The sequence below is a fragment of the Pecten maximus genome, chromosome 2, assembly GCF_902652985.1.
Source record: "Pecten maximus chromosome 2, xPecMax1.1, whole genome shotgun sequence".
NCBI classification, from domain to species: Eukaryota; Metazoa; Mollusca; class Bivalvia; order Pectinida; family Pectinidae; genus Pecten; species Pecten maximus.
Genome location: NC_047016.1, coordinates 41,976,130 through 41,987,963, shown reverse-complemented (window position 1 = coordinate 41,987,963; position 11,834 = coordinate 41,976,130). Strand labels below are relative to the sequence as shown.

Here is an 11,834-nt window from a genome sequence, read left to right as displayed (position 1 = left end):
GATCATTGTTGGACACAAAAATGATACTTCGAGTTATTCGATCATTTCAAGTAGGATTTTTGTTGTTGGGACCAAATTTTCACTTGGTATTATCCGAGTTTTTCGAGTTTTCGTAATTCGAGTTTTCCGAGTTTTTTTTTACTAAGATAAAGAGAGAATTCGGCCGGGGCTGACGAAGTTCTTAGAGTTAAGCGGAGTATTCGAGGTTTCCGAGTTCGAGTTAACGAAGTTCCACTGTACAATGAACTATTTGGGTATATCTGAAGAAAACTGCATAAAAACAAAATATAACATTATGTAAGAAATAGTTTAAAGATATTTTTTTCCGTTAGAGATTATTACGATTATACAAATATATTTATCTATGCTTTTAATAGATTTTTTTTTATTCCTTTGAACTTTATTTATTTACAATGCGCCTCTTATCTGAATGATTAATGTTGATATATCAATTCCTTCAAAGTGGACACAAGCACCTAAGTAAATGGACATGTGGCCGGTAGATACCCGAGGTGTGGTATACCAGGTAACCTCATGCTTACCGGCATACTTTGATCGAATAAGACATGATAATGAAAAAACTCTTTAATATATATACAATATATATATATATATGACGTTACTAAAACAATGACTCTTCATACTACCCCAATTTATAAAAAAAAATCAAAACAATCTGCAAATATAACCATCAAAATTTTACGTACATCTACCGTAATGTCCGACTAGGTTTTGGGTCGTTATCTTGATACGGTGTTCGGGTGTTTCATAATAATAAACCCGGGCATTAACAATATACGTGATGTTGTGATTCATTCGAGGAGTTTCGCAATCCCGAAACAAAATGGCAAGCGGTTAGTGTTTACTTTGGGACATTTCATTCATGACACAGGATGGAGATTTTCGGACAGATCGGTTTGCTGTGCATCATGATTTGTTGTATTGGGAGCCACTCACAGAATGTAGATCATTCAAACGTTAAGAGTAATCAAAGACGTTATCCTGGTTCAGGTGGAGATGATCTGTCCGTGAATTCGAAGCCAACAAACAATTTTTTATCTTCAACCGTGAGTATACCATTTAACGTTAAGAGCAGATTTTCTTCATCGTACGATCAGGGCAAAGGAAAGACGTCCTCCATATCAACACCCGTGTCTAATTACAGAACTGAATATCAATCTTCTTCAAGTAAAGAGCTAGATGCACATGACAGGCTGTTTCCAACAGAAGCACACATACAACGGAATGGTATGTTGGATCGAACTACTACGCCAGTTATGTTACAAACAGGCACCAAACGTTACAGAAGAGAGTCAGAGATCACGACAAACATCGGTGACAAAAGCCCTGGACAACAAACCACAATGTTGCAGACAGTTTCGTCAGTGTCTCAGTCAAACTCCAATAATCTGTCCAAAAATACACTACAAAGGAATGAAGTTCAAAGGCAGTTAGGTGATTATGTCACGGCCAACAATGCCACCTTGTCTAGCATTACACAGGGAAGTCTTGTGAAGGTCATTGATGCCCTACTGCAACATGCTGTTGGTAACGATACTGCCTTCTTACAACTTCTATTCGGTAGTCTGAATGGCATGTCACTCCCACCAGACATTTTAAAGAAACTAGGAATGTTATATGGAAATACTGACAGTATAGACCTCAATGATATCATGTCTCACCTTAGTGATGAGCAAAAGAAGTTTTTTGCAGACTTCATTATACAACAGTTGTCTCCAATTTCTACTGTTTGTTTGGATCATCTTTCTGAACTGATAAAAGACAATGTCACAGCTTTGAAAAGTAAGTTTCATGTACTACGTTAGCTCAATATTAATTCATATAAAAACGTAACTTTCTTTCATTTGTAGATGTTAGCATTCAGGTAAGTATTTAGATTTGTATGATGACAACAACTTATCAAATAATTTATTTCATATTTTCGTAGTGGGACATAAGGCAGATCTCCAAATGTACTGTAAATCATTTGTACTTCGCGTGGGATTTATTTTCGCGTAAATGCACGAAGAGAGCCAATCGCGAACTCATATCCTTGTCTTGCAGAATCAATGACTCTAATGGCTCGTCCTTCGCTTATCTAATTTTAACTCTAGACCAGCATTCGTGAAATCATTTATTTTCGATAATGCTTAAAGAGGTAAGCACATGAAATGAAGTATTCGCGAAATCAAAGTGATTTACAGTAATATACTTCACAGACAAACTCTGCTTAACATATATTTGAAACATTCAAATTATTTACCTTTGTATATTTAAGTGATAGACGCTTCTGGTAAACCACCTACCGCGGTATTACAGGGGAACTTGAAATGGACCGGATCTTTCGATGAATGTCTGGCATTAAAAGACATGGGACGTGGTCCCAGGACATTTGATGGGAAGTACTGTACCGCGACAGTATCTCTAGAAGAAGTTTTGGTAAGTCATCAAAATGTGTTGTCTTAGTAGTAGATTTGTGTAAAGTAAAGCAGTGTCAGTAGGCACCAAGCATCATCCATGTTTATGTAGGTCCTAATGCTTGATTTGTTTGCAACTGAAATCATATGGAGCCTGAAGCCACACAAACTTTCATCAAGACATTCTATTACAAGTTGTGTCAAAACTTCATGTTTTTTTCTTGTGGGTTATTTAAAATATATCAAACTCGTCGAATCATTATGTGATTAAACATACATATATATGATCTATGAGGTAATAGTGACAGTATAAACAAGAAGATTGTCGAATTATCGAGACAATCAACCACTTTATCAAGACACAAGTAAATTACAAACCATCACATACAAAGAACATGACACACTTACATAAATCTAGTAGGTGGAATTATAAAACCTATAAAGTTTCAAAGAAATCGATTGAATAAAGTAGATATCCGGACAAAAATCAAATACCGAAACAAAAGGACAATAGCTTTTGCAAAGATCGTCAAATCGAAATGCGGTTCAGGGGAACACAGCTATATCATGGTTGGAAAGTGGTACAAGCTGCGGGTATTTCTGACTGGCAGTAAGGGGCCGTATATCGTGAGTTTGAGACCTTATTTATGCAAATATACCTCAAAATCGTCCGGCTAATAACTACCCTGCACCAATATCCCGAGAGCTGGGTAGATATACTACATGTATATGTGACGTAATGTTACCAGGAGCCCGGTATGGTTAGTTTCGGAGGTTTAGCTGTCAATTTTCCTTTACAGACATCGGTGATGGACGGATACCCTGCGGAAGCAGAGATTGGCCTTTGTGTTCCTGACACCTGCAACAGATATGAAGTAAAATTCTTCGCGGATTTAAGTAGGTATACATTTACTTATAATCACGCGGCCTTAACAACGATATGGTTGATCCAACATTGTGTGTTATAAAAAAAATGAGGAAAGCACTAATAACTTGGCCGATCACACGGAAAAAAGAACTTTCGTGTTGTTGTTCTTCTAGGTCTTGTTGTTGTTGTTCTCGTTCTTTTTCTTCTCGTTATTGTTCTTCTTCTTTTTGTCCTTGCTCTTGTTGTTATTGCTATTCTCGTTCTTGTTGTTGTAATTCTTCTTGTTCTTTTTCATGTTGTTGTTGTTTTTGTTGTTGTTGTTGTTGTTGTTGTTGTTGTTGTTCTTCTTCTTCTTCTTCTTCTTCTTCTTCTTCTTCTTCTTAGGAGTTCAACTTGATATGCATTTGTTAGGAAATAGGTTTTCGTCCTGTCTTTTTTTCCAAATATGAAGAAACTGTATCCACGTTTCAAAGTAGTTAAGATAATGGATAATTGGCTTGATATGTCTTGTTCATGAAAAAGTACATCGTTCATATGATCCTGATATTTCTCTTAGAATTGACATTACGCTCAGCTTATGATCGAAACAGTTTATTTGTACTATTAAACATTCATCTACCTTTGCACCTGAGAAAGATGATTACAACGAATATGGAAACGGTTATATTTTTCGTCCTCTGGAAAATACATAAATAACATCTAACCTATAAATGTTTCAGATGGAATAGGCAATACATATATCAGGTTTTGATAAATTGATTGATGAAGTAAATAATGATTACGATGAATTGTATGTTGTATTAGTGCTGGGATTAGCTCCTCTTGGGAATATCTCCCTACATAGCAGTGATATGACGTGCCACGAGACTGCAGGGTATGACGCGCTGGCAGTGGCCACCATGTAAGTAATTGTCTAGTCAAGTCAAAAACATGTTTGATAAGTTCTTGTATACTATCTTTTAAATATGAATTTTTCATGAGGAGATCACATTAAAAAAATGATTTGGTGACTAAATAGCAACTGTTTTAACTCATTGTAGAACACCTTATATATCGGACCAATTTTACTATATACACGTACATAGTGTGTACTAGAATCTCTTGCCAAATATTCATCCAACATAAAATCTATTTTAATTTCGACTGGAAATTAAATAACACGGCACAGTTTAGCCTGAATAAAGCTTTACGTCACAACAACAAATGAAACAAGAACAAGTTTTAAAATAAATTGAATTAAATTTACTTTTTTTCCGTTAGATTGTTTTTCGCCAGTCTTGGCATGTTCATACTATTTGCTACCATCATGGACATACGCTATATAATTAATGCTAAAATGGAGCTGAAGGATATGGCAAAAGCGAATGTGGAGGCAATCGGTGGCGATTTTCATGGAAGTGAACATGATACAACCAGAGTTAACAACACAGGTATGATACCATAAATATAATAACAAACGGCAGCAATCTCTTCTTAATTCGTTAATCGTACTTTATCAAGTAGACTTAACACCAATTCGTAACAAAATCTTTGAATATATTGCAGGCATCAGAGCTCGGCTTTTGGTATCGTTTTCTTTATATACAAACGGTCGGAATTTACTCAGCAGTAAGCGACCAAGAGGCTCGTTTGGAGCAGTGAACGGAATTCGTTTCCTCAGCATATCCTGGGTTATCCTAGGACACACATTCATACATTTGTCGTCCAGCGGAAGTATGGGTAGGTATATCGGGATGTGGGTTTCCTGTATTATTAAATTCATGCGAAAGATATTAATTAATTTGTATATCAAGTGGAGAGACAATAAGGATTAACAACAACAACAACAACAACAACAACAACAAACAACAACAACAACATGTAATCTGCATTGTGTCTTGAGATGTCCATACTACCAATAACATTGATACTTTTCGAGAAACTGAGCATTGGCCAGTATATCATCTAAACAAATTTGGTTAAAGTTGGACTGATACTTTTTGAGCAACGGATCTAAACACAAAACCACTGGAAAAGTAACACCAAAGTCTTGTTTCGCAGCTTCGGTGAAACAAAACCGGTCAATGACATCGAGCTTAAATTTATGACAGAGTTTCATCCAACAAAAGGAATATGTACAACATGCTTTGAATATTGATGTAACACATATACCTACATCTATCCTAGTCACCAGACAGAAGTCCATAATCTCCTATTTCCTTTACTTAAGGATTTGATAACTTGAATAAATATATATATTTAGGTTATGGAGTTATAACACAAAAATACGGGGTGTACTCTAAATAAACCACGAAGCGGAGTTATAACTCACATAACATAAAAAATACATTCAAGTTAATGTTAAAATTCGCTCTGTCGATGGACTTTTTTCTCTAAAAAAATCATTACACTGCTCCATCCGCCAATCAAAAGCGACGTGATAAACGGCGATGTCATTTTCAACGTTTGACGTTATACGATAACATAAATTTTAAGCCAATGAGAATGCGGGTTACAAACAAGATTAAATGGTTACAAAAACTGGTTTGTATTAACACGTATCGGTACTCTTCATCTCAAAGTGGGTCCCCAGTATAGTAAGGGGAGACTACTCACCAGCGTTTATATTATGGATTACGCGTTTCTGAAAAGATGAGAGGAAGGTATTTTATAGATAAAACAGCATGTATGTGACTACTGTTAATAGTGACGGTGTTTACTGAACGTCTTTTCTACTACAGTCTTATTAATTACTTAATTACTTAACCTAATTACTTATTGTTGCAGAGAATCAGCTAACATTTGTACCTAAATTTTTACACCAATGGTCAGCAGGAGTGTTAGTAAACAGTCTTCTCTCCGTGGATACCTTCTTTACACTCAGGTAAGTACAAACCAGTCGGTCTATGCTGTGTTCTTGGGCAAGACATAGTACTCTAATAGTTATGAATGGCATGCAAGGGGGCATCTTCGCTAGCCAAGGCTTCTGATTACGTTACACTCCACGAACTTGGCTAGCGAAGATGGGAAGGGGCCTACCGTTTATTGTTCAGTGAGGTAGTCACATGCTTCTACAAGGAGACGCCGCCTCAAAATGACACTGGCTGTTCAAGGGGTGATAAGCTCAGCAAACAGACATATCAGCTATATGATCAATTTATTTGTATCCATCGTTCTTTTTACACAGGTAGAACATTGAGTAAAATATACCTATTGTACATGTTTATAAAATTCATTTCAACAAATCTGATTTAGATGTCTTGTTTAGGGTTGAAATGTGATTGTATATTTTGTTCACTGTAATAATACGGTTATTTGAATTGCTTGATGGGTTGCTAAAGTGTACATTTGTGATTATAGTTTGTTTTTTTGTTTTGTTTTAGCGGTTTGTTGCTATCCTACGTTTTTATGAAGGAAATGAAGAGATTGAAGGGTCAAATCAACTGGTTCATGTTCTACTTACATCGCATTTGGAGGTATTTATTTATTCATTTTAAATCGTGCCCTTTTCGTAATTTAATTATCGCAGTATGATTTGAATAATGCTGTAAACGCTCGGTCACTAAGGGTACATTATCCTACTCTACAGACTGACGCCTCCCTATATGCTCGTGATGTTTATCTACGTAGCATTATTACGGTATACTGGAGATGGTCCGTTGTGGCAAAAGAATGGATACGAGAAGGACTTTTGTGCCAAAACGTGGTGGAGAAATCTTCTATATATCAACAACTTCATTGGCACCAACAATTCCGTAAGTGCTGAAAACAATTAGATGATTTCGGTGATTCTCGATATCATATTTTGCGACATTTTCAGAATACCGTAAAGGCTGTTACTGTGCTTCAAACTTTTGCGGTTTAATTCAAACTTTGAAGCGGAACTGATGCATTTATCGTTTATATTTCGTAAATAACATGCAAACATATTTGACCATGTATCACTATTTACAAGAATTTTAAAATGACACAGCGGCAAACAACAGTTATCAGTTTACCAATGCATGGCGCTCAACATGATTTACTATTAGGGAGTTATGTTACATTGTATCAAGCTTTGTAATGTTATGTTAGCAATGTATGATGTAATGTTTCTATATATCGACAGTGTATGGTGTGGACATGGTACCTCGCTAATGACATGCAGTTTTACCTAATCAGTCCACTACTCCTTGTACCGTTGTACTAGTAAGTATCTTATAAAGACATTACGGAACAAATAACAGAAATCGAGGCTAACAATGTTTGTAATAGTGGAGGCTTATTGGGACACTCCATTTATCAAGATCGGTAGTTTCTTTAGAGCTTGTGATATCATTTTACCAGACGGATTCATACTTTTTCTAAGCTAATAACGTTAATGAAGGACGAATATATTTCGTGTTTACAGTTCCCGACGACTCGGTGGTCTGGTGTGTTGTGTAGTCCTGTTGGGCGTTACCGTGACATCATATGTCGTATCCTATCAACTAAATCTGCCAGCTGTGATGTTTACTGCGGACCCCAAGTACGAATTACAATGACCATATCATACATTTAGAACAACACATGTATACTCCTGTAGAAGTACAAATCTTATTTCTACGCGGGAATCCTTGATTTTTCTATTTCTACGCCAGAAAGAAACACAGAGAATGATGGCATAAACTTAAGTGCCATTATTAATGAAATCAGGTTTTGTCTGTCGCAATTTTGAATAGTGCATCTCGCTACGACTCCATTTTTTTCTATTGTTCTATTACATACAATAAGCGTTGACTTATAAATAAATTCATTTCATTTGTAGACTTGTATTTTACATATTACATATCTACTATAGCTCTGATATACTCTTGAAATTCTATTTTTTAGCTATAAGTATTGCACACATTTCAAGAAAGAAAAATAATAAAGTCATTTCATTAAAAACCATACTAATTTACCTCAGCAGGTTACTGGATGTACAGATGATACAAGAATATCATTATATTCATTTTTTAATATAATCTTTGATTCGCAGTCGACATTCCAACTCTTGGAATTACATCCATACAAAACTTTACTAATTTAATAAATTGGAATAAGAATTGAGATAATGTAATATCATCAAAATAATGTAAAGCATCGTAAGTAATCATTATCATATAGATATTTTTTATATTACAGATCTATAAATTATGAGGACGACTATTTCCTATACTACTTTGTACGACCATACTGCCGGATGGGTCCATACATCGTTGGTATTATGGCGGGTTACATGCTTTTTGTGAAGGAAAGAAACTTTAAAATAAATGGGGTATGTTCCTATGGTATCGACGATTGTATCGCTTATTATGCATAATGTAGGTACATTGTAATCAAGCAAAATATTACAGATTTAGATCAGGATTTAGGGAATAATGCGAAAGAATTTTCATTCCTAGCATCCTCCTTATAAGGGCCGCGGTGGCTGAGTGGTTAAGTGTCCCGACACTTTATCACTACCCCTCCAACTCTACGTTGCGAGTTCGAAACCCACGTTGAGCAGTTGCCGGGTACTGACTGTAGGTCGGTGGTTTTTCTCCGGCTTTCCCCAAACCTCCAAAACCTGGCACGTCCTTAAATGACCCTGGCTGTTAATAGGACCACAGGCGCTTGCATAGAAAATTAGAAAAATTAAAAAAAAAATGATACCAGTGGTATGTGTACTGTGTAATACAGATTACACATACCACTGTCAAATAAAAAAAAAATGAAAATCACATATTCTATGCAAGCGCCTGTGAATAGGACGATAGACAAAATAAACCAAATCCTCTTATCGTAGCGGGACTATTCAAATTGTATTATTCCGTACAGGGGTTGAACGCATTGACGTGGTTCCTGATGACGTTATTGGGAGCCGTGGTGACGTTCGGTGTGCATGGACCTGTAACTGGCGCGGCCTGGACCCCCGGTATAGCAGCTCTCTATAACGCTACCCACAGTACAATATGGGGCGTGTACGTGTCCTGGATTGTCTTTGCCTGTGTCACAGGACATGGAGGTAACACGGTCTTCATGTTTAATGATGTAAATTATGTTTTCTAATAAAGGCTTTCAGGAAACCAAATATTTTCCCTGATGAAGTTATTAAGAATTGCAATAGTCGGGTATATATCCTGAGGGAGATAAAACGTAGCTAAAACATGCAGTATAGATTTGATATTCCACTTGTTACAGGGTTTATTAACACGTTACTCTCGTGGAAGGCGTTTGTGCCCCTAGGACGTCTGACTTACTGTGTGTACCTGGTACATCCCATACTATTGTACTACTATACAGCGACCACGCGGCAAACCATCTACGTCACAAACTACACGCTGGTGAGTTTCTTATAATTAGCTGACTCGTTGCAACTCATGGCTTATTATTTGACAAAAACATTATGTAATTCGATAAAACAATATAATGGATTAGAAATGTTGTGACGGAAGCGAAAATACCTGTCAACACCCGATTTTTTGCAATTATTGTAGTTTGACCATTTTGATTTGTTGAATGTCACTATTGCAGAGAGCTCCTTGTATTTGGGACCGATACGATGTGCCGCATTCGAAACTGCAACGAAAGTTTCAGCAATTCTGTGATTAGGCATCTTCAATACTCCCTTTGCTCTCTGCGCCCTTGGAACACAGGGGCATGTCTAATCTATTTTTTAAATATAAGACTAGACATGCCCCTGTGCTTGGAATATGTCATGACAACATTGAAGGCTCAGTTACAATTTGTGGCCAAAACAAGCCAAGTTTATCTTATTGTCGCCATACCGTTAAATTGGTTGTGGGTCCTCTGTGATCCTCAAACGAAATGCATTAGCTTAGCGATTGATCAGGTTTTATTTCTGACAATCAAATAGCAAGGCACATGCCTTTAAATTTGTCATTACATATCCCAGGGGTGCAGAGAGCAATTTAAGTAATCACAATCCATGAGTATCGAGGACGGTTACTAGGTTGATTGTTTTTGTAGCATTGTGCTACATCATGTATATTGAAAAGATTGAAGTTAAATGACAAAATCTATTAACAGGAACCTAACCTATCAAAATAATTTAAAAAAATGTTGTTTTAATGTTGTAGATCTACATTTACCTGGGAACACTGGTATTTTCACACCTGCTTGCTTTTTTGACGTCGTTGGTATTCGAGGCCCCCATGAGAGAACTAGAAAAAGTGATATTCAAACGGAAACGTAAATAGACACTACCCTGCCTGTTTGTATAGAATAACATTACTTCTATGTAAAGTCCAGCATTTCATGAATTCTCGAACAAGGAATTCGGATGTTTGACATCAGCTATATATACGAAAGCATAGTAACGTCGTGACATTGAATACTTAACACATCCTACCTCTAAAATGATATTGTATCCGTGTGTCTACATTACGTAAATAATAAATATTATTACAAATACAAAATTGGTTTGCATGGTTTTTTTTTAGGTCATCTGGCCAAAAGGGTCGGAATGACCTATAGCCATCGTGCTCCGTCCGTCGTCGTCCTTAAACCCAAAGCGGAATACAACCAAATTTGGTGTGAAACATTATTGGGGAGGGGCGATCATATCTTATATAAATGAGGCTTGACGGCCCCTACGGACAGAGGGGCGACGCTTGTGTGATCCCTAGGGTCAGAGGTGCGGGGCCACAAAAAGGGGAACTTTTGGCGATTTTTTTGCCCGAAAACCCTACACCGTCTTTACCCTTGGGTGGATAACATCCAAATTTGGTGTGAAACATCATTGGGGAAGGCCAATCATATTTTATATATAAATAAGGCTGGTGTGACCCACGGAGCCAGAGTGGCGGGGCTCCAAAAGGGGGACCTTTGCTGTAATTATGTTTAAAACCCTACTCCTCCTAAACCTTTGAGTGGATTTTTACCAATTTCTTGTGGGAAACATCATTAGGAGAGGGCAATTATACTAATAACAAGAGATCCCAGAGGGATCTTGGCGCCCACCATTGAATGATCTTTATAGGTTCCATGTCAGATTGATCTTTTCTCTACTTTTCCCTTCCTCTAAGTCTTACTAATCTGTGTAAATTCAGAAACAGCCCTCTAGTGCTTTTCAAACAACGGTAACCTATACATAAAATTTAAGATTTAGCGATAATGGCTGTCTGTTATTTTCGGATTGGTCCCAAAATGCAACACCAGGGACCAAGGGGAACCTACATATGAAATTTCAGAAAGATCCCTTCAGTACCTTCTGTAAAATAGCGATAACAAACTTCAATTGTCAAAATACAAGATGACTGCCTGTCGGGCAGGTTGTTTTCTGACTGGTCTCAAAATCCAATATGCATAACTAGGCACAGAGGGCAACCTACAACTGAAATTTCAGAAAGATCCCTTCAGCGATTTCTGATAAATAGCGATAACAAACTTCAATTGTCAAAATCTAAGATGGCTGCCTGTCGACCATGTTGTTTTCCGATAGGTCTCAAAATGTAATATGCATAACCAGGCACCAAGGGGAACCTATTTATGAAATTTGAGAAAGATCCTTTCACTACTTTCAGAGAAATAGCGATAACAAACTTCAATTGTCAAAATCCAAGATG

At 36.8% G+C, this 11,834-nt stretch overlaps 1 protein-coding gene across 1 annotated transcript; it reads left to right on the top strand.

Moving 5' to 3' along the window:
* The first annotated feature begins 776 nt into the window (after window positions 1-776).
* On the top strand, window positions 777-10,679 carry LOC117322127 (nose resistant to fluoxetine protein 6-like). Its single transcript, XM_033876891.1, has 15 exons — window positions 777-1,803; window positions 2,279-2,439; window positions 3,218-3,314; window positions 4,090-4,186; window positions 4,546-4,715; window positions 4,831-5,004; window positions 6,052-6,148; window positions 6,648-6,740; window positions 6,854-7,019; window positions 7,373-7,452; window positions 7,655-7,771; window positions 8,410-8,542; window positions 9,085-9,271; window positions 9,448-9,590; window positions 10,347-10,679. Exons 1-15 carry the CDS (start codon window positions 894-896, stop codon window positions 10,464-10,466), a joined length of 2,745 nt encoding a protein of 914 aa, XP_033732782.1. The 5' UTR covers window positions 777-893; the 3' UTR covers window positions 10,467-10,679.
* The last annotated feature ends 1,155 nt before the right edge of the window (window positions 10,680-11,834 follow it).